The sequence below is a fragment of the Diospyros lotus genome, chromosome 14 (genome assembly GCF_014633365.1).
Source record: "Diospyros lotus cultivar Yz01 chromosome 14, ASM1463336v1, whole genome shotgun sequence".
NCBI lineage: Eukaryota > Viridiplantae > Streptophyta > Magnoliopsida > Ericales > Ebenaceae > Diospyros > Diospyros lotus.
This window is the reverse complement of record NC_068351.1, coordinates 34,970,080-34,993,607: the sequence shown is the minus strand read 5'-3', so window position 1 is coordinate 34,993,607 and position 23,528 is coordinate 34,970,080. Positions and strand designations below refer to the sequence as shown.

The window sequence follows — 23,528 nt, the reverse complement described above, 5'->3', positions numbered from 1 at the left end:
TCTAAGAGTCGCCTCTGCCCCGTCTCCTCGTCTGCGCCACTTTGATTATTGCCTAAACCTCCGATATGCTGAACTGATTGCAGACCATCGCACTTGCTGGTTCAGCGATCGCTCTAGATCCTCTTCACTAACTTGTCGGAATTCCGCCAAATCGCCAGAATTTCAGTATTAGAATCGCCTGGGCTGCTCGCCTACCTTGAGCGATTGTGATGCAACCTACAGAATTCTTCGAAATTGGAAATCGCTGGATTTACTTCTGTCGCCTTCTCGAACCGCGACTGCAACCATTGAAGTTCACGGATTCTGTTGTGGTTAAGAAAGTTCACAGGAATCCACGAATCACTGCTTAATCAATTTCAATGAGAGTCGTCGGAATCAATTTATCAAAATTGCATGAACCACAGTCGAAGAACAACCGCTCTGATACCAATTGTCATGAACCTAGGGTTCATAATGGGGCTGGATTGGCAATCGAAAGAATCTGATTGAGTAGAACTAAGAACAAAAAGTTTAAAAGGATATTTGGACAGAATTAAGGGAAGGATGTAGAGAGAAATGAGAGAGAGAAGTAGAGAGAAAATGAGAGAGAATCAGATATTCATTTCAATAATTTTCAGTATATCATCCACTCCATTTACATCAGCCTTATATAGGCATATTTGTCCCCTAACAGCCTTGCACATGCAGCCATGTGCACCTAACTAATTGCTAGAATATCCCTAACAAACTATTCTACCATATTACAATAATACCCTTTTATTACTCAGGGTCATGACACTCTCCTATAGAATTTTCTAATGGGATTTTACCATCACATAACACTCTTGATGCATTTCTCCATTTTAGCCAACCTGCCTTAATTCTATGTGTGACATCCTTGTGAATTTCTCTATCTTTTTGAATCACTGATCCCAAATATCAAAAATAGTATTTTCTTTGTAAGATTTAGTCTTCCAATTTTATTATAACATCATCCACTCTTGCATTCTTACTAAATTTATATTCTATATATTCTATTTTCTTTCTACTTAATTTAAATCCCTTAAATTCTAAATTGTTTCTTCACAACTCAAGTTTAGTGTTCACTCCTTAGAAAGAATATGCTAATAATTCCATTTTAATTAAAAATGCAATTCTCAACAACAAACCACAAATCAAACCTGAGACAACATATTAAGCATTAATCCCAAGTGCAATTCATAAAGATAAAGAAAAATGTACAAGAAAATACAACATACTGTTTGAACTTATTGTGCTGCAGCTACAAAGCAGATCCTCCACCACGATTGGAAAAACTGCAGTTGGATCAAACTGGCATTGGTGACTTGTTAACTACCAGCCTCTCTTCTAGATTGAGTGCAATAATGAGCTGCAATGGCATTCTCCTGCTGCTGCTGAGAATCTTTAAAGCTTTGGCTTTTCAGGAGATGGATACCACCCCCATGGTTCGTTGGAGGTGTACTGTGTCACCTGCTTCAAGCTCAAGTAGTTGTCAAGTCCCCTGCAGAGGAGTAGTAGAAATGTTAACACTTATTAGACGCCATCCATGCATTCTACTCTGGCATATCCATCAAGATGAACTAAGAGTATGTAGGTAGGATCTTATCCTATTCACAGTTTAATTCTAAAAGGTAGTTTCATTTATTTTAGTTTTTGTGACATGGTTTTACTATATTTTTTTAAAAAAAATTGGCATGCAAGTATATTCTGAAAAGGCTGGCATATCATCTGAGAGAGATATCTGCAAAGACCATGGCCTCCCCATCACACCCAGTTCTGTACATAAAAATTGGACACTTGATCCACGAGTTCTAAATTTGTCAGAAGAAGACTAGAAAGAGCAATTGTTACAATACCATTCCCCTAATTCGCGCCCAAAACCACTGCGTTTGTTGCCACCCCATGGAGCTTGACAGAAGCATGGCTGGGAGCAATTGACCCAGACAATGCCTGCCTCAAGAGCCTGTGGAATACCAAAGAATGAAAAAAATAGTTTAACAACAAAAAGCCTAGTTTATCACCTAGTTTTTGTAGTTATAAAACCTATTTGAGATGAAATGATTGTTTTGCACTCCAGCACAAAAAAGACACTAACCTTTGTTACCCGCTCACACCTTTCCAGATCTTCGGACAACACAGCAGCACCTAAGCCATAACTGTGAAACATCAATTAAAAATGTTAGAACATATTCAACTAAAAATCATATGGGCAAGGAATCTTGCCAATAGAGTAAACTCACTGGGTATTGTTTGCCAGTTCAATGGCTTCATCTTCGGTACTAAATGTTTTAACAGACAGAACAGGTCCAAATACTTCTTCTCTCCAAATTTGCATGGAGGTTGTTACATCAGTTATAATGGTTGGCTCAACAAAATATCCCTTCTTCAAATGCTGTAATATTCGTAAGGCCATCAGTTTACCTTTCATAACACAAGCAATTTTGACCATGAGAAAACGCAACTGTACCTGAGGACGATCTCCACCGCACAAGATGGTTGCACCCTCCCTCTTGGCTGTTGAGATGAATTGCATTACCTTCTCATACTAGAGAATTAAACATATGGTTATTCATCTTAATGCAATTAAGAAACTATAAGCAGCATAACATAGAGATCAATTGGATCCAGAAGTTCAACATCGCATGCCAAATTTCAACAATGATTTATGTACTAATAGCTACATCATTCCTGGGTCAACAAGCTGAGCAGAACACTTCAACTTCTTCCTCTAATCAATCATGCCCCTGGGCAAGGAAATGGCTCATTTCATCATTCAGTAAAGGCCAATTGATAAAGCTAACCATAATACTTCTCTTCACGTCATCATATTTGTTCAGCCAAAGGCAGCTACAAGGGTGCGGCCACATCATGTGGCCCAAAAGTGTACTTAGATGCAGGGGGCTAAAATACAGCAAAGTTCGTAACAAATTTACCAGGAAAAGTCTGTAATAGGCTTGTGCCTTGTTCCATCTCCAAATTGTGATTAGAAAAAAGTAATGTTAATTGATTATGATGAATGTGCATGAAGGGGGCTTCATGAAAGGCCACACACATTATTGAGCTAAATAATCTAATTGGAAATGACAAAAGGAATACAATGGGTACACATCTCATGTCTGCCTATGTGACAGGTCCATTCATCTCCCCCGTCAGTAATGCCCCAAAATCAATCCCTACAGTAATTAACTCTAAATGTAGCTATGCAAGCCTTGTGAATTGTTAAGCAGATCTCCCAAACATCTCATTCTATGGATCAAGAGACTAAAAATAAGGTTAGTGCACATGGTGTTCTACCTATGATCCATTATAATAATGATGCTTGTAGCACATCCTTGGCTCGGAGAGGTAAGAAGTCTCTGCCCTAGGCCTCTGCTACACAGTCATGCCATATTATTGGCTACATGGATTGAGCTCCCCGCTTGGTTGCTCCAAATTTCCACTCGCTACAAGCACTTTGTTTGCCACTGAAGACTAATTAGGGCATTTGCTGTCAATAAAACTCATGGAACCTTCTCAGTTGATTACTATTATCCTAGTTGCTCTATTCACAAAGAATTACCCTGCTGCCATAAGAAGACGAGGTCTCAATGCATATGCTCCCTCTGCTTTGCAGAGCCATGGCCTCAATGATTTTAGAGCTAGAAATATGAGTTCCATCAGGTCCTTGCCCCTCCATCCTTGAGAAGATTTTCACTCAATTACTCATGGGAATGAAAATTGTTCCAATCCTGTTCTGAGGAATTTAATAGAGAATGCACTTGATGGAGAAGCCATGTGCCCCTTGAGATATCAAGGTGGAATTCTTTTCTTTAACGAAAGAATTAATTTTCTTTGGTATAAACCAGTGTTTCTTTGGACCTATGTTGCTAAGAAAAATGAAACAAAAGGGACTGGTTTGATTGAGGAAATGAAGACCTCAACATGTACAGATTTGATAAGGAATTCAAGATGCCCTTTGGTATAAACTGATGCTTCTTTGCCTATGTTGCTAAGAAAAGTGAAATAGGGATCGATTTGACTAAGGAAACCAGAAACTCAACATGTACAAATTTGGTCAATGAATTCAAAATGCCTTATTTATTTATCTGATGTCTCTTAAATAGGCTACAGAGCAAAATTAACAATTGATCCTAATGATTGGGATACAAAACAGAAACTGATAGCAATTTAATTAAGAACTAATCAAAGCAGGTCCCAATTGGCGATTACTAGGACACTAAAAACAGCAACAGTTGTGGGCTAAAAACTCTCTTGACTATTATTTGCTAATATTTTTTTACAAATATCCCATCCATCCACAGGTCTGCTGGCCCCCTATCATGTTCATAATATCAGCCTTCCTCAAAATCAAAGAGCATCCCATGGTCCAAGAAGCAACTCTAGCCTTCGTCATGGTTAATTAGAATTCCAATCCAAATCAATGGGTCATGATCCTATGCTCCATTTTCCTGGGATCTATATAAATGACACACGATATAACATTTTAATTGGACATTATCAATGATAATTTTGGGATTGTAGGATCAAGGTAAGATCAAAATCCTACAGAATCCTAATTAGGCTACATTTTAGGATAGAATATGGCCTCTTTTGTTTGTTATTGTTGGCATTCTGGCCCAAGAGACCATTCCCCAATCTAAGAAAATACAGCAAAACTTGGGAATTTAACTGATCATATCATCACCAACTGCACTCTATCCTAACCAAGTTAGAGTTGGTGACTCAGCATTCATAATGTCAATTGACAATACAGATTCATGCAAAAGAACAATGTGGCAAAAATTTTATGCCGGACGCCCTTCCTAACACAACCTCTAGCAAAAGAATGATGATATAAAGTTCCAAACCATCTTCATTGGGAAAATTTTCATGAGATGGCAGTGAATGAAGATAATTGGCATGGTCATGTTCCATCACATGGTTGATATTGTGAAACCAACCTGTACAACATGGAAACATGACTCAGGATTTAATTGGTCATCCTAGGGAAAATTTCAAAAGGATTGCCAGATGACCAGAAGTAGACCATCCTACAACTTTAGCAACATTGTAGTATTTCTTCTGGTTTACTCCAGCTACTGCTGCAATATCAGCACTTTGCTTTCTTTTTTTCTGCTTCTTACTTTATTAGCAGCATATGGTTCCTTCTCCTTCCTTCTTGCTGCTACTGCAGCAGTAGCATTTTTTCTTTGTCAAACAGCTGTTGTAGCAACATTTCTTTTCCTTTTCTTTCTTCTTTGTTGTTGCAACAACAACTCTTCTTCTTCTTCTAAATGTTGGCAGCGATGTGCATCATTATTATGTCTTAGCTATTGTTTTAATGGATAAAAAATTTAGTCCTTGTCTACTTTTCATTGGCATTTCAACTTTTGTTTTGTGTGCATAATTTAAGCTTGTTCTTTACAAATTTTTAAGTATATACCATAGCATGCAAAAATAGTCAAGACTTTCTTTTTAATTTATGTAAAAGTTTGCTACTCTTTTATTCTTCTTTTGCTAGAATCTTACCTATTAGAGCCATCGTTCCTTGGCTGTTAGTGTCCAACGGCTATCGAAAGTTCCTCTATGATTAATTTCTGACGATCGGATCGGCAAATTGTGGGGATCCACTGCTATCGGCCTGGAATTGAGGATTGCCGATTCACAGCAGGTGGTGCAATTGGAGTCGATTCATTCAGCAACGTACGTCCAAGTGAATTGCGACAATTGTCGGTAGAAATTGACCGCGCAGTGATTTGGTGAGTCTGACGAATTCAACAAAGTCGGCGATAGATTGCGGAACGAGGGACCATTCAACCGACAGAAAGAGAAAGGTAACTCGGCTCGAAACTAAAAGCGAACTAGACAGTGAGTGTGATTCTTGGCTGCGAATCCCGGTTCCAGTAGCAAATCCGTTAAGCCTCGGCTATGGCCTCAATTCGATTTAAGGGAAGTAGAGACAGATCGAGTCACAGGAGTAATCTGGGCTTTCGGTTCAAATTGTGAAGGCAAGGCGGGAGGTTAATCATTGGTTATGCATCCCAACATTCTTACAATCGATCAAGGAAAGTGAATTCAGTCAGCCAACTGCTAACGGTTCGCGTCTGGATTCTGGAATTTGAGCAACTAATTCATGGTCACTCTGGCGAAATAGTGAAGCTGATCCAGAGACGAATCCGGTGGATAGATCGGGCCATAAGAAGTAGATCCGATTAGGTCACGGAAGGTTTTGGATTTAGTATGTACAGAGCTCCTGCTCCTTGATTTCAACTTGTCCTGTTCGTGAGATTTCAGCAATGGGAAGCAGTGCACGCATGAAACAATATGAGTCTCAGATGCAGCATGAGAATGCTACAGTTTCAATTGGATGCAACAGAAATCAAGAGGAGTTAGGCTAGAATCATGAGACATGGGAAAAGAGACTTGATAACAAGTTCAGTCGAATGCGCGAGGAAATAGGCCGTGCGATACGAGAGGAGATGCAGGAGTTTTTCATGATGCTGTCTAAGGAGTACCACTTCAGTATCCCAGCTGAATTCTTCTATAAGTCGGGAGGAGAGGTTTCAGATAAATACGACTGTCACAGAGAATTCTTTTGAGGAGAAAATTGTTGAAAGTGAACATCGGGAATATTTCAATAGACAGAAAGAAAGAGATGCTGATGGAACAGCATTGGATCAGGCAAATCCGACTGAAGGACCATCCATTTGTGCGGATATTGGTGTTGGAGTCTTTCCTCAGATGTTGGACTTTCCGAAAACTGAGGAACAATCGGATTTAGAACGAAATATGGATCCATTAGATAAGCTGGTTATGAAACAGGCTGGAGCTGAGAATGCCAATGACAGTAACATCTATCCTAGGCGGGGTCAAGATTGTGATGGTCCACATACAATTAAAGAAGGTCTGATCGGACAATTAGGACCTAAACAATCTTGTATTGGGTCTACAGAAACTGATCCTAAAGCTGATGAGCTTGGACAGGCATTCATCAAAGGACTTGGACCAAAGGAAGAAGCTAGAGGTTGAGAAAAGACATTCTTTTGCTGGGACTTCTGTTGGGGAGAATGGTTTTGGGAAAGGTGGTCCTAAGGATATTGTTGCTTAGCCTTTAGTTCCCAAGCAGGCTGAGTCATCCTTGACTTGGGTTAAAGTAGGTATCAAACAGTCCCCAGTGTTGGTTTTGGCAGGGAAGAAACAGCTTAAGCAGACGGAACAAAAGGACTGCCACAAGGTCTGGGAGAGGATGGAAGAGGAGGTTACTGCTGGACTGCTTGTTATTACAACTCACTGGCATAATCTCTGTATAAAGACTCTCGAAGAGTACATTTTACATTTGCAGGAAAAACAGAACAGAAAGAACATAAAAGTGAAAAGGAAGTGGCCTAGAAGGAGAAAGAGAGAAATAATAATAAACCAGATAGAGAACTTGCTGTATGTTCTTGGGGACAAGAACTCTTTCAAGAAAGGGGGACAACTCCAAGGATCCCCAAGGTTATAATTGTCATTATAATAGTAGTTAGTTATATACGTTACTATATTGTGCTCTAGGTTGCTGAGAATAGTTGTACTTCTCAATTAGATAGGTTAGAACAGCCTATAAATAGGCTAATGTAGTTAGAGAATGTATGTTTTGAATTAATAAAAAAATTCTCTCATTTTCCCTCTCTTGAGTTCTCTCTCAATCTCCTTCCCATTTCCCTCTGCTCTCTCTAATCTCTCCCTTTCTCTGTTCAGATCTGCAACTCTCCCTCATTTCTATCCATTATCTTCCCCCATTTCTGTCCAATTCCCCCTCCAATCATTCTGTTCTTGATCCCAAACCCCTCAGATTCTTCCGATTTCCAATCCAAACCCTAGGCTAAACCCTAGGTACATGACATTACCATCCTGCAAATCTGATGTAGGAGACTCCACCTACTCTATGAAGGATCCCAATTTTGACAAGCATGACTTTCTCAGCTAGTATACAGCAAGAAACAAGCACCCTTGGAACTTCTGATTAACGAACAAACTATTTACATCCATTGCATACAGTTGATGAAAAAAAAAATGAATGTAAATCAGTCTTCTTACCTGTCCAGCACTGACAACTGGGCCAAGCCTGCAACCTTCTTCCATGGGGTCTGAAATTTTAATGTTTTTGGTCCACTTCACAAGTCTGTCCACAAATTCTGTCGCAATGCTTTCCTGAAATCAAGGATCAAAATTTCATTCTAATGTGGAGTTTTAGTTAGATTAGAGAAGAAAATAATTCAGAAGTGTTTCAAAAACAAAATAAAACAACAAAACGTGTTAGAGAAATAGTTGTAATTGTTTAGACACAAATTAAAATCTATATAAATGCTTGTCCAAATGCAGTAATTAGTTAAATGTCACCCAAAAAAATTAGTAGTCGAATGATGGAACGTATTTAGGATACATATATCCTTTTTCTTTCCCTTTTTGGGATAAATGGGATCGGTACATCCTTTTTCTAAAAGTAACCTTCCTGAAAGTAAATCCCACACAGAGAAAGATCATCAAATATGATATAAAATGAATTAATCTGATGAAGCACATGTGTATATGATTCAATGTGCACGAGGTTCCACTTCCATTTGAATCTATAATTTTTTTAGTAGCAGCAATGATTACAATATCAATAGCAGAAAACTGTCAAGTTGCACCCAAAGTGGAGAATATTCTTCATGCAAATGTTTAAAGTCTTTCTTTTCTCACTCATTTATAAAAACAAATGTTTAAACCATTAGTCAAGGAAACAGGTTGATAAAAATGCTGGATTCAAGTGATATTAGAATGGAAAAAAAGTAGGAAGAAAAAAAGTACTAGTTGTATATTATCAAAAGGAGATACTTATGGTAACAGAGCAAGATGCCAAGTGATTTAATATGCATACTCTTTGGCAACTCATTCTCTTAATAAATTTTTGGTCCTCCTTTTATAATTTTTCTTTTTTAATAGAAAAGATAAAACAGAAAATAGCATGGTTAGATATTCCTAGTTAGCCATTTTACAAAGGAGATATTAGCATTTCAATCTTATCAGTACTTAATGCTAGTTGCTTAGCAAACAGATATGGTCATTCAATTGGAAAGAAATGAATTTTATCCTTCTTGAAATTGCTTTATTAGATGTGAACTTGGTCATGCTTCATCAAAAATTATTTAGCCAGACTAAGAGCAAAATGATAAGACGGGGAATGGAACCAGAATTTAAGCCTACTGCAAGTACAGAGTCAGGAGAGGGCCTTCTTTAAAATATTGTTATTTTGCTCCTTACAGTGAACAGTTATAGGTTTATGCCACTAGTTTACCATGTTCGGCATTCTTCGATGAAGAAAATGAGCATGAAGAAATAAACAAAAGGGGAATTAGGAGAGAAGTTGACTTAAACTTGTAAGTTTTCTAGCAAATAAAGGTTCTAATATCATATGCCAGGTTAGAGCAATTGTCCCGTCTGTCAACAAATGAACTTTTGGTCAAATAACACATGACCTTGCATGTTATAATGCAATTGGCTAATAATGGTGATACTGCTTAAGGTTTCCTCTTCCACTGAACAAACATGCCATGTCATAAGGCCATTATTTGGGTTTCCTTCCCTAAATTACATCATCTAGAAGATTTACTAATAGCACCAAATGGAAAGGGGAATCTGCCAATTAGTTTATGAGTCAAGCAAGGAAAAATGCAATTTCAGAAAAGGTCAGGAGGGAAATGCAATTACAAATATATCCCAGAAGGAAGGAGATGTTAATAATAAAAAAATCTAGACATTGCAGGACGGCACTTTCTTCCTTGAATTTTACAAAATAATTATTATGTGTGAACAACGGCAAATAGAATTAAATCAGTGCCAAATTCCAATGGTACCAATGTTTGTAATGCTCATTCACAACAAAATAAGAGAGAATGGAGCAACAGTAGGCTAGAAGCTCAGCCTGCAAATTCGAGGCCAATGCTGGAAAGACGGGGGTGGTAATTGTAATGAAAACAAATGTAGGGGATATGTTGAATCTACAACTTGTGCTTACTTGCACTAAGAGGCGAGATGTCGCACTGCAGATCTGACCATTTGTCCAAAAGCAACCAAATAGAGTCCATTCAGCAGCTGTTACACATGAGCACAGAGTGAATGCTGATATCTACAACCAGATAAGTCTTTCTTTTTTAATCAGATATACAAAATTATTTTTTCAAATAGCAGCCTCTACCCGAGCAAAAATGCAGTGCTGGAAACTAGGGAAGAAGTGCAACCATTATCCTAGAGTGAACGGCAGAAGAATGAAAACAAGTGCTCATAACTTGGAAAGCACTAACCTTTGTCGAGATCAACATCGTCAAAAACAAGAATGGGACTTTTTCCACCAAGCTCAAGTGTGACTGGCTGCCAAGAAAACAAGGCGTTATAATACTATGAGAAAGCCAAAAGCAAGCACCTAATGAATATGAAAAATGGATGACATTATTGTACCATACCTTGGTAGTTTGAGCTGCAGCTGACATTACCTTGCTCCCAGTGGCAGTACTTCCAGTAAATGCAATCTATTATGAATCAATATTTTTTCAGTCCTATAACCTGATGGGCATCCACCCATATAAAACAGAATGTGTCTAAAAACCAAATTTCACATAGCATCCCATTCCCACCAAAAAAAAAAAAAAAGGAAAGAAAGAAAATGCATATCACATCCCACAAAAAAAATTATATTCTTCTTTTTTGAAACTGTCCCAGCTTGCTTCTAGTTTAAAAATTCAAGCCATTGGGCTTTCAAAGCACCAGAAAGTTCTTATTTTACCACCCAAGACCCTAGTACACTATCAATTTCCTTCATAGAAGTTTGAGTCCTCAAGCATTGGCTTGATGGTAATCTTGGAAGAAAAAAACAAGAGTTAGTTATCAACAAATTCAAACTATGTTTGGAACTAGAATCTGTGGAAGCAAAGGAAAAAAGGGAAAAAAAAAACTACTTTTTATTATGCGTAGGTCAAAATGCATGAGTCGGAGGTTTTTTATTTTCTCTCAGCTTCTGTGCCATTTAAAATCCTAGTAAATAATGGAGCGAAGATGCTACCTGAAAAATAATATTATTTATAGAACACATTTTGTGGGAAGAGGAGTATAGACTTAGCTATGTCAGAGAGATCAATCCCCAAAAGTAGGAAATAAACCTTATCAACATGAGGATGTGATGCCAAAGGAGCCCCAGCTTCCGGGCCCAATCCTGTCAGTATGTTAAGGACACCTGGAGGAAGACCAACCTCTCTACACGCTTCAGCCAACTCCAAACAGGTGCTGGATTGTGGTGCACTCTTATAAGCATATGTAAAAAACTAATGGAATATATAAACAAAATAATGATTAACTAATAAGGGCATACACTGATGCCAACTCAGATGGCTTTAGGATTGCAGTACATCCAGCAGCCAGCGCAGGGGCAACTTTCCATGCAGCCATCAATAGAGGGTAATTCCTTCCACACAGATGGCAAGCAGTAAATTAGCCACATTGAAATCCTTGCTTGTAATGACAAAAAAGCTATCAACACAAAAATCATCATGCAGGCAATCAGTTCTGTGTATCTCACAAAGACCAACCGTAGAACAAATGTCACCCATCACCCTTGGAATTATACAAGATATAAAAGGCATAATACAGACCCATGCCAACGTAGTTTTATTGTAGGAAATGTGGAAACACATTTCGAAACCATTAGTAATAATGACCAACTCCTTACCATTTATTTTAAGTGCTCAACAGAAGACTAGGAGTGTATAAACTCCCTGGTGCCATTATCTATAATCACAGAGGAATGCAAAAGCATGATACCATGATATGAAAAATCATATTAACATATTGTTATCAAAGTTCTCATTTATGGGAAAAGTATAACAGGACAAACGTATGCCAGCATGGAAAACGTAGGAACAGAAAGCACTCACATGTGTCACTTCAAATACTGTGCCATTAGCTTATTGATGCATGTGCCAAAATGCCCCACTGATATGCCAGCGTGGAAAACCAAAAAAAATGTGGGAAAAGAACAAACTCATATAGATTCTCTTCAGATACCATTTGATTAGCTTTTTTTTGGTTAATACTGACAACAGCATAGGTTAGACGACAGAGATCAAGAAATATGAGAAACAGTTTTATCTCTGCTACTACAACATATTTGACCTCAAAAGACAATAAATCTACACCTTCTCTAAATAAATTTCAAAATACCAAGAAGAAGGTCGTCCCTGGCAAGGAAACAATTTCTATTAAACAGGTCTGAGCTCCTTAGATCCCAAAGAAGGGATGCATCTATTATAAAAGAGGAAAATCCAAATGTGAAAACATCACTTTATATGCATCACATTACAGCATTCAAGACATAGGACAGACCACTTAATTTCTACATTTTAATAAACACCAATCATACAAGACGATGAAAACACGTCAATTTACTAGTTCAAGGATGTCAAAACATAACCTGCTATGACTAACATATTGAACAAAGTCAGCAAACCACAGAATGAAGTAGCCAGATGTTATTTATTTACTTGAACTTATAAAGACTCATGATAATTGCAGGGAGTAAGTTAATGATAAGTGCAAACGTAAGCACCAAACTAGATGATATTAGAACTCTGCATGAGAAACTCAAAGATAATATGGTAACAAATCCATTATAAATGAATACAATAATACTCTTCCTCATTCACAAAAAGCAATTTTACGAACTGCAATGCTTAGGAGCATCTTTCAGTTTACCAATACATCTAAGCAATCACCAAGTAAATGAACCCAGTGAAGTACAAAATGGCTAAAAGTCAGAGATAAAGCAGCAGCAAATACCATGGAGTTATCAAACCAACAACCCCAATTGGTTCTTTTAGAATGTGACACTTGAATGTCTGCATTGGAAGAGAGACAGGGGCCTTTTGCTTTGCATCCAAGGCTTCAGCAAGGTCTGCATAATACTCAAAACATCCAGCGACATCATCCTGGATGACATGGACAAGCATATAAACGACCTGCACATCATGGTAAAGAAAGAATTTTTCCTTCAGGTGATATGGGCATACCATATCCCATGCAGCTTCATCCAGGGGTTTTCCACAATCAATTGCTTCCAGTTTCGCAAGTTCAGATTTTCTCTCTGTTATCTGCATGCAAATAGAGAAAATAAAGTACAGCACATGCAATATGAATCCAGTCAAACTCCACGAGCCTTTAATACAAATGAATAATATTAACGGTTTTGCCATGGAAAGTTCTAATAAAAGAGCATTATGTCACGAACCTAGGGTCCTTGATAGGTTAAAAGAGGAATTAGGGAAGAAATCAGAATTAAAGGAAGGGGGAAATCAGTCGAAACAGGGAGAGATATTAAGAGGAAAGGGGGGAGAAATAGTAGAGAGAAACCAAAGGGAGAAGGGAGAGAATTGTAAAGAGAATCAGAATTTCATTTCATCAATTCATGCATACCTTCTCCTCTTACAATAGGGCCTTTATGTAGGCATAGTAGCTAGTTAACTAATTTCTAACAACCTCTTAACAGCACCCATGTGCTTGTAAAAATATACCAACAACCCATTACAATCCTATTACAATAATACCCTTCTATTATTCTTTGGGTCATGACAATTCCCCCTTCCTTGAAAGAGTTCTTGTCCCCAAGAGCTTGCAGCAAGTAACCATTGCTTCATCCAATTCCCGCCTTCTCTATCTGATTTATCTTTCTTTCTTTCTTTCTCCTTCTAGGCCTCTTCTTCTTCCTCGTTCTTAAGTGTCCGAGATCAATCCCAAGCGTAATTTGGCCTAAAACTTCAATGGGAGCAACCTGATAGCATTCAAATCCAATACACCCACCTTCTACAATAGCTGCCCGATCAAACTTGATCTCCAATCTATGGACATGATCAGCAAATTCCGGACAGAAATACTTAGTAGCTGAAACTTAGAATCCAGTGTAAAGACTATCCATGTCCGTAACCTCCATTAGTAGTTCTTTACCATCCAATACAAATAAGAATGGTAGACCTTCATCCTTAGTTGCAATTATTGTCTTCCCTTTCAACCCACAGCCATGCTTCATTGTAGAAATATCAACAACATCCTCAAAACGCAACAATGGAGGATTGTAGACTTGCCTTTGATACTCAAACCAAGGATGTTTGTGAACATTAGCATTAGCAGCTACTGCAATCTCAATTCCAACCAACGATTTTTCAATGATTGAGAGACTGTCAATTGATTGAGTGCCTTCCTCCAATTCCTTTTCCTCACTTTCTTTTCTTCCATGTACTCCTCAGCCTTCTCCATAGCCAAGACCAAGAGAGTAGTATGTTTAGACCCTTTCATATCTTCAGTAGGGGCCTCCTCCAGTGGAAATTCTTTTACTTGTTGGTAGCTAGAGTACATCAAGGATTTACTTTCAACAAGGCTGTCCTCATTTGGCTGTTCCACTTTAAGGAATTTCTCTTTGTTAAAACTCCCACGATAATCATCGAAGTATTCAATAGGAAGGTTGTAATGATACTTCTTGATTAGTATCATTGCAAACTCTTGTAGCTTCTCGTAGAACATACGGCCAAATTCCTCACACTATTCATGAATCTCACCGCTTGTTCCTTTGTCCCTTCGGCTAGACTCATTCTCAAACTTCTTTCCCCATGTTTGATTCTTCCAGCTACACTGCTGCTTATCCTTGTTGCTGTCAACTGAAAATGTAGCCTTCTTTAGCTGCCATTGAAGCTCCATTCTAGCTGAAAATGAAGCATTCATCTGCTGCAATTGAGGCTCCAATGGTCTCCTACATGCACTGCTTCCCAAGGCTTCACGAGCAGGACATTCCATTGAAAATGTAGCATCCTTCGGCTGCAATTGAGACTGCTCTCTTGCATGAAAATTAACCACTGAAAATGCAGCATCATTCAGATGCAATTGAGACCCCATTTCAACTGAAAATGAAGATTTTTTCTACAGCAATTGAGGTTCCAATTGTCTCGTGCATGCACTGCTTCCCATGGCCGATTTCTCACGAACAAGACACTGCGAAGACCAGGGAGTAGGAGTTCTATACATACTGAATCCCACACTTCCCTGAGCTAATCGACTCTACATTAGAATCACCTCAATGTAATTCAATAGCCTAAAAGCACTCGCTCCTCTTCGTCTTACCAATTCGAACAAGTTAACCAGATTTCAAAATTGAATTTTAGAGTTGCTCACTTTAGTGGTCCATTGTACCGCTTCTAACTTAGCAATTGGCTGCTTGAACCCGATTGTTGTGCTAATTGGTCAACCACAAAATTTACCAGATTTGTTTTTCCTTTCCACAAATTCGAACCGAGAGCTGCCGAGAAGTTACAGCCTATGAACAATCAGAATTTATCCGTCAAGGAGCGTTGGAACCCACTCGAGAGCCGCCTCCCGATCTACGCAGTAGCCAACACAGCCCTCCTAGATCTGAATTTCAGCGCCTCAGATCTGGGTCCTCTTCCTGGATCCCCAGAATTTAACAGTAGTAAGAGGAATCGGAAGCTGGACAGTGGCTGAGATCCATTGCTAAGGAGAAACAGCCAAGATCGCCTGGGTTTGCTTGCCTCAATCACACACGACGACTTGGATCCAACTACTAGGACAACTGTATTTTACACAAGCTGCTGGAATTGAAGGCTAAGGATGGTAACGGAATTGGCCGAGGGTCACTTACCTGCGATGCCTTCCAAGTTCGAGCTAAGGGTGCTCGCTTGCTTGGAGATTAACACCTCCCAGCACCTAATCACCTTCCAGATGTCCAGAGTCGTTGGAACACCTCTTGAATCTATTTCACCTTCCTTGTTCGTCTTCAAAATCCGATCGGAATTGTTTGGTCTTACTTGCCCACACACCAAGTCGCTTGCACCCCAGCTCCGTTCGTGGACCTCGTTTAATGCCGAGAACACTACTAGCCTTGCTTGTCTCACCGTGCTAGACCCAATTGCGATTGCTGCAGATTCAACAATCTTCTTTGACCGACTCCTCACCCAATCACCGACCATGGCTGGAGGACCGCAACACTTTTTGAGTTCGCCTTGATCAACAAGCCCTTGGAATCCAATTACGATCGTGGTAGACTCCGATTGTACCACCGAAATGGTTCGACTCCGTCACCTCGTCAATTTCGTGTTGTTTCTAGAATAGCCTCTTGCGACTTGTTCGTTTCCTCCACCTATTGCTGGTCAGCTTCAACACCTACCGTGGATTGGTGTCCGTTGCTACTCTCCTTCAGATTCGAGTTGACACTCACCCCCTCGCAAGTCGGAATCGACTCCAAGATTCAACCAAGAATATTCTGGTTGTTTCTTTGTCACTAATGCGCAGTTCACCAGAATAGTTGGAGTTGCACCAGAAGAAGAAACTGATGGCTGATGTCGATATCCGTTGGACCTAAATCAGTAACGAAAATCGCCAAGGAACAATGCTCTGATACCATTTGTCACGAACCTAGGGTTCGTGATAGGTTAAAAGCGGAATTGGGGAAGAAATCAAAATTAAAGGAAGGGGAAATCAATCGAAACAGGGAGAGATATTAAGAGGAAAGGGGGGAGAAATAGTAGAGAGAAACCACAGGGAGAAGGGAGAGAATCGTAGAGAGAATCAGAATTTCATTTCATCAATTCATGCATACATTCTCCTCTTACAATGGGGCCTTTATATAGGCATATTAGCTAGTTAACTAATTTCTAACAACCTCCTAATAGCACCCATGTGCTTGTAAAAATATCCTAACAACCCATTACAATCCTATTACAATAATACCCTTCTATTATTCCTTAGGTCATGACACATTAATTGCTCTAAGCCTAAGCTAAATTGTCGATACAAAAAATGATGACCTTTCTTTCCTGTTAGTAATCATAAACTGTCAAATTTGAAATCAGTAGTGCCATGTATTTGCTCATAAATCCACTTCACTGGAGGCCATACCCCTAAGTCTATACGTGCTAGGATAGATATGGCTACCATTTTCATAGTTCAAATATGCATAACTCAAAATGACTCAGTCATCTCTCCCAAGAATTTTTGGAGTAGAAAACAGTAGATCGTTGGTTAGCATAGAAATTCGAAATAGATCCTTGATATTTTCCATAAGTAACAGAAGTACCGGAAGTACTAGAAAATATCCATGTTTCTATTATTTGCTCTAAATTATTTTATCAGAAAATAGAGGCAAACCAGATCAAGAAATAGGCACTGCCAGCTAAACAATCTCAAAGCTCATCAAGGACAACATTTGAGAAGGAAGTTACAAGGTGTCTGGTATACCTATTTCTGTTCATATCGTTAATGCTTGTGCTTTGAAGACTGAAATGCACTGATCAGCAAAACTTTCCACAGCCAAAGACATTAGAAATTAAGTGTGACACAGCATGATTTTAGGAAACTTTACAGGGCTGTTTAATTGTGGAAAACATCCCCTGTTTTCTAAAAAAAATTTCCCCAAAAGAATAGAAAACTGGAAATCATATTTGACAACATTTTCCATTTAAGAAACAAACAGTACTAGTGCTATTTCTTTATAAGGGTGCTACAATGTCATTTGAGAATCCATTACCAAAGATGAGTTCAGCCAAAAAAGGAACGACGTTAGACAGGTACTAGTGCTATTTCTTTATAAGGGTGCTACAATGTCATTTAAGAGTTAAAGGCATGAGTGACCCAAATAATTTCAAAAATCTAAGAAGTGATGTGATTTTTCATTTCTTTTTTCTATGGAGGGGAGCTATCAGTTCAACCAAAAAAGGAACGACCTTAGACAGGTACTAGTGCTATTTCTTTATAAGGGTGCTACAATGTCATTCTCATTTAAGAATTAAAGGCATGAGTGACCCAAATAATTTCAAAAATCTAAGAAGTGATGTGATCTTTCGTTTCTTTTTTCTATGGAGGGGAGCTATAAGGTTTGTGAAAAGCTAGCTCTGATTTTAAATTTTTTACAGCTCTAGAGTGGATATGGAAGATGCTATAAAGCCCATAAGGTCTTCCCATCATACAAAAGTAGGCAGGAAAACCAGAGCAGTTCAAATCAGAAAACGAGGTTGGCACCGGTATATAAAGGGCATACAACCACCAGAGGAGAAAGTTTTCCAGAACAGAAGTGGTAATAGATCCCAAATAATAAACAAAACGGAATAACTAAGTGAACCTTGGCAGCAATAGCTCGCAAATACTTTGCTCGATGTGCCCCGGACGCTGAAGCCCAATCTCTCCCTTTATTCCGGGAAAGGGCTCTACGAGCAGCATTGACTGCAATATCAACATCTTCTGCAGTAGCCGCTGGAATATCCCCTGGAAACACAATCCATCAAGGTTTTACATATTAAATTCCAGTGAACACCATCTGGAAGACAATGAATACAGAAAGTAAATCAAATTCACACTCCAAATAACACATAGCGCTCCGCAGCCTCCGCTGCTTATGCTCTTCACAACGATGATCCTTGGGGGTGTTTGGGGGCACCGGTTTGACTACTTATAAGCTGTCGAAACTTAAACATTCTATACCTTATTTAATTACATACATTTATTAAAAATTAATATTTTAAACATCACTAAGTTATACGCTTGCTGAGCCTTTAATTGAAGTTAGAGTCCTCATGATCTGGTAATAGGATCTGGCGACTACTAGACCATCCTCAAAAGGTTATCTCTTCGTTTCAAATTTAAATGAAAAATCACGCATCGTTCAGATAATACCCACCCAAATTGAAAGGAAACAATCTACAGTGAGCCTCAACAATCATTCTGATGATTATATTTCCACCTTTCATCGGATAACAGGTTCTTCGTAGGTTTTCTCTCCCTTTTTTTTTTTCTCACTCGCAAACACAAATACTGCGTGCTTTGATCAGTAAAGCTTCTTCTAGAAGAATAAATAAGTATATGGAATCGAACTGAAATGAGCCTTGTCTTCGACTGATTGATTCAGATAAAGATAGATATAGAATACCTATAATCTCTTCTGTGGAGGGATTGATAATGGTGATACGTTTCTTGTTGACCGGCTCTCTCCACTCGCCGTCGATGAACAGCATACGAGAAGGAATCGGAATCGCCATCGCCGTCTCTCTCTCACTCTCTCGCCCTTTGACTAGCAGGGGGATACATTTGCCCTCCTTTTTAACACTTACTTTAATAGTTATTTGCCCACCCAACTTAAGAATAGACCTATTATGCCCAATTAATTTTTAACTTTTAATTTTATTACGATTACATACTTTATTTCTGAAATGAATGCACATGAGATATATGAACATTATTAATAGGTCATCAATAAGAAAGGGGGGAGATAGGTTGTCAGCAAGGGAGAAGAGAGAAAATAGAGGATACCTGCGAAGAAAGTGATGAGTCGATCGCCATCAATTAGTGGATTTGATCGACCAAGGTAAAAAAGACGATAGGTCAATCGACAACCCAACCATCACCGCTCTTATCTTGGCTGACTAACCCATGCTAACTAATCCCTCATCACTCTCGCCTTGGCTAACCAACCTATTATTCGATGGCGATGGACCCATCACTTCCTTCGGCACCAACCTTTGTTTCCTTTATCCTCTCTCATTGATGATGATCTTTATTTCTTCTTTTTCCCTCGCTAACAACCCACTAATATTATGCATGTATATCACGCACACTCATTTGAGAAATGAGGTGTGTGAATGTATCAAAATTGAAAATTAAAGGTACGATATGTCCATTTTCAAGTTTGGGGGTAAATGGCTATAAGGGAATAGTTGGAGGGCATATTTAAGCCTTATGCCGTCTTTGACTGTGAAGACTATTCCTTGATTCAAGGATTGCCAAAGTCTAGAGGAGCGACATTTCACTTAAATAGAAATAATTGAACCCAACGAGCCAATGTGCACGATCGGGTTTGGTTGAATTTGTATTTTGATTCGATTCAATTTTTAAATTTGAGTGTTTTGCTTATTTTGATTCGATTTGATTTCTATATTAAACAAAATTAAAATAATCGAATCAGTCAAAATGTTGAAAAATAACGTTGTTTTCAACCAAATTTTTTGTTTTCTTTCAATTTTTTGGATTTGTCGATCGGTTCAATTTTTTTAGGTTATTCAATTTGAGCATTTATTAGTATTCAGTTGATTTGGTTCGATTTTTAAAAAATGTTTAGTTTATTCAATTTGAGCAATTCAATTGATTCAATAATCGAACATATTAAATGCTCACCTAGGGGGTGGATCTAGGAGTAGATCTGGAGAATGGCTGATCTCCAGATCCATGAGTATTTTAGCCCTCGTCCCCTCAAATGGGTCAAATCTGCCTTATAGATCTGGAGGAGGGCTGAATCTGGGGGACTGCAACCCGTGCCTGCCCTTTCTAAATCCGCCCCTGTGCTCGCCCCTACCTAAGTCTAAGAAGGGGAAAAATTCTTTTGTGAAAAATTCTTTTGTGAGTAATGTTATTTCATCATGTTTTGTAATTTTAAATAATAATTGTATTATATAAAATATTTAAAATATTCTTGCGTATGGATACTTTTGGTCACTTTTTTAAGTGTTAGTTTTGTGAGGGTTTTATTCTTTGACCGCACAATAAATTCTAAGTAGTTTTATTCATTTATACATTCGGTTCAGCGTATGGCAAACTTAGTATTACCTTAAATTTAGTATTTTATTTTGTGTAAAAAATGATAATAATCGACAAGGAGATCATGAAATAGAATTTAAGGTAAAGCAATAAGGTGTGATTAATTGATATTATAGATGAAAATGAACCTAATTTAAATCACAACAAATGTTGGATTACATAGATTTAATCATATACGCAATGAAATAAAATTTAATTTACCAGTATTACATTTTTTTTAAAATTATGGTTTACAAAATTAAAGGTAAAAACGAAAGAATACATTTTGATAAAATCTAAGTTCACCGTTAAGTTCTCCGTTGTATAATCCTCTAAATGTAAGATGTCGAGTCGGTCCCTCCAAAATCACTTAGATCCAAGAATTTCAAGAAAAAAAAATGAAATTTTTTTTCCAAAATTTCTAACTCAATTTTGGATTCTCACACACACTTCTCCAAGAATTTTCTCAACTCTCAAGTGTTTTAAGAAGAAGTAATTGAAGAGTTAATAGAGTTATTTATAGAGTTCTAATATAACCCTATTCTTTTAATGGGTTGGATTTCTTAAGCCCATTCTACTTAATATTATTGGACTAAGCACAATTTAATGGTGTTTAATTGTGTTAAGTTCAATCCAATTGTGCCATTTTCATCTATAATCGATATTATAGATGGAAATGAACCTAATTTAAATTAGGAAAGGTCTCAATAAATAAAACCCTAAATTTAAGCATTTACACAAAAGGGTTTATCTTTGAAACAATATTTTCTTATAAAATCAAATTTGATGTCATAATTCGTTTGTAAACTTAAAATGACTTAACGAACATGAGTTATGACGTACTATAAGATATAGTCTGATTCTAAATAATAAAACTTGTATGATGATGTGTCGTAAAGAAAAGCCTATTAAAAGATCAAAAAATCTAAAAGATTAAAATAACTTTTTGATCTAAAAATGTGTAAAATTTCCCTTGATTGGGGGTTCCAAATAAAGTCCAAAGAGAATAGCTTTGACATCCAAAAATCCTTCCAATAGTTATGTAAAAAGAATAAACACTATCTATAAGAATCCTAATTTTAGGAGATAACGGAATATCAAAATAAATATTATCCATAAAAATTATAATCATAATAAATTTCAAAAGCTCCATACTCATCTATAAATAGATGAGTATTTATTCTAGCAAATATATATTTTTAATATTGATTTCAATATGACATTTAAGTTTTAAGTATTTAACTTAAGTATCGAAGTAATTGTGCAAGGACTGCTCTTGACTTTTCGATCGTTCTTTTTTTTTGTAGAGTTTAAACAGTCTGATGATAATATTTTCAGTCAATAAATTAATTGTTGTGTTTGAAGATGACATTTGAAGTTGTCAATTACTGCATATCTATAATTTTATTGTGAAATTATTTTATACAAAAATTTGTCAAAATTTAGCTATTTATCTATAAAGTGCAAAAGTGAATTTTGGTTGACTTTCCAAATAAGAAAATCTTACAAGCTATACTAGGGTCAAGAGGTACTTTACTTTTTCACTTTAGCAAAAAAAAACCCTACGAGCTAATAAGCTATAGAGTTGCCCTCCCTAAAAGAATAGCTTTAAGAAATGTTATATTTTTGGTTTAGGATTTAATGTTTTGGATTTAAGATTTAGAAAATGTTATATCTGTAAATAAATTTGATAAATAATTATTATAAATTGATAAAATTCATAATAATTTTATTCTTAATTTTGAATTATACAATTATAAATTTTGTGTATATCACATCAGCTTATGAAATTTATTTGTGAAAGTTATTTGTGGATGTAATATTTTTCTCTAAAAAATATGTACTTAAGAGAAATTACTTGCAAATTCATTGAAATTTGCTCATGCAATTAAACATCGATAACGTTAATTGTTGTTGTTTGGGTAATGGTTAAGGTATAATAAGTATATTTTGTTTTTTATTGTATTTCGATTTAATTTGATTTTCAAATTTGAGTGTTTTGATTATTTTGGTTTGATTCTCTTTTTGTATTGAAAAAAATCAAAATAATCGAATCGAATTGACCAAAAAGTCAAAAACAACGTCATTTTTAATTAAATTATAAGTTTTATTGGTTTTTCAAAATTTTATTGGATTTTTTTTCTATCAATTCAATTTTTTTGATTTTTTGATTTGAGTATCTATTTGGTCGGTTCATTTTGGTTTTTGAAAAAAGTTTGATTCATTCGATTTGAGCAATTTGGTTGGTTTAAGTAATAACTGAATCAAACGAATGGTCACCATCAGAGGGAACTTTTTTTTGTGAATGATACTATTTTCTTATGTTTTATAAGTTTAAATAATAATTTTATTATATAAAATATTCTTACATTATTTTAACGATGAATATTTTTGGTCAAAATATTTTATAAATAGAAATGTTATTTGTTTAAAATTTAACACTTAAAAGTGACACTTTATATTTGAAGGAAATTACTAGTATGACAGTATAAACAAAAATAAAATTTTTACCGTGTATCAAATATACGCAGTGGAATATAACAAACATGCCATACATAGTTTGGATATTTAAGTAACACACACATACAACAATTGAATACATAAATAAATAAATACATATTTGTTGTCCGATAAAAAGATGGAATACAAAATCAGTTTCTATATTGAGATAGAGTCCACCTCAAGATGTGATGGTCCTAATTAGTCCACACCTAATATGCAATAAGGTATCGTTTCGGTCATTTCTCCTGTGCTAGATATAAAGGATTTACGTATTACTGGTACTTGTGTCTCAAAATTATACGCGTAACAATTACACGTATAATTTTTACTGATATTTCAGAGAAAAAAGAAAGAAGAATAAGAAAAAAAAAAGCAACAACAGAAAATAGGAGAGAAGAAAAGGAAGAGGCCCTACCTCT

At 36.9% G+C, this 23,528-nt stretch overlaps 1 protein-coding gene across 1 annotated transcript; it reads right to left on the bottom strand.

Annotated features, from left to right (window-relative positions):
• Nucleotides 1–1,152: 1,152 nt before the first annotated feature.
• Nucleotides 1,153–19,129, bottom strand: LOC127790690 (aminoaldehyde dehydrogenase 2, peroxisomal). The gene is made up of 15 exons (XM_052320301.1): nucleotides 18,968–19,129; nucleotides 18,164–18,306; nucleotides 13,056–13,136; nucleotides 12,826–12,974; nucleotides 11,363–11,455; nucleotides 11,154–11,277; nucleotides 10,461–10,526; nucleotides 10,302–10,368; nucleotides 10,016–10,092; nucleotides 8,056–8,169; nucleotides 2,468–2,545; nucleotides 2,241–2,392; nucleotides 2,096–2,156; nucleotides 1,857–1,963; nucleotides 1,153–1,501 (listed from the first exon to the last, which is right to left on the bottom strand). Exons 1-15 carry the CDS (start codon nucleotides 19,074–19,076, stop codon nucleotides 1,405–1,407), a joined length of 1,518 nt encoding a protein of 505 aa, XP_052176261.1. The 5' UTR covers nucleotides 19,077–19,129; the 3' UTR covers nucleotides 1,153–1,404.
• Nucleotides 19,130–23,528: the final 4,399 nt, after the last annotated feature.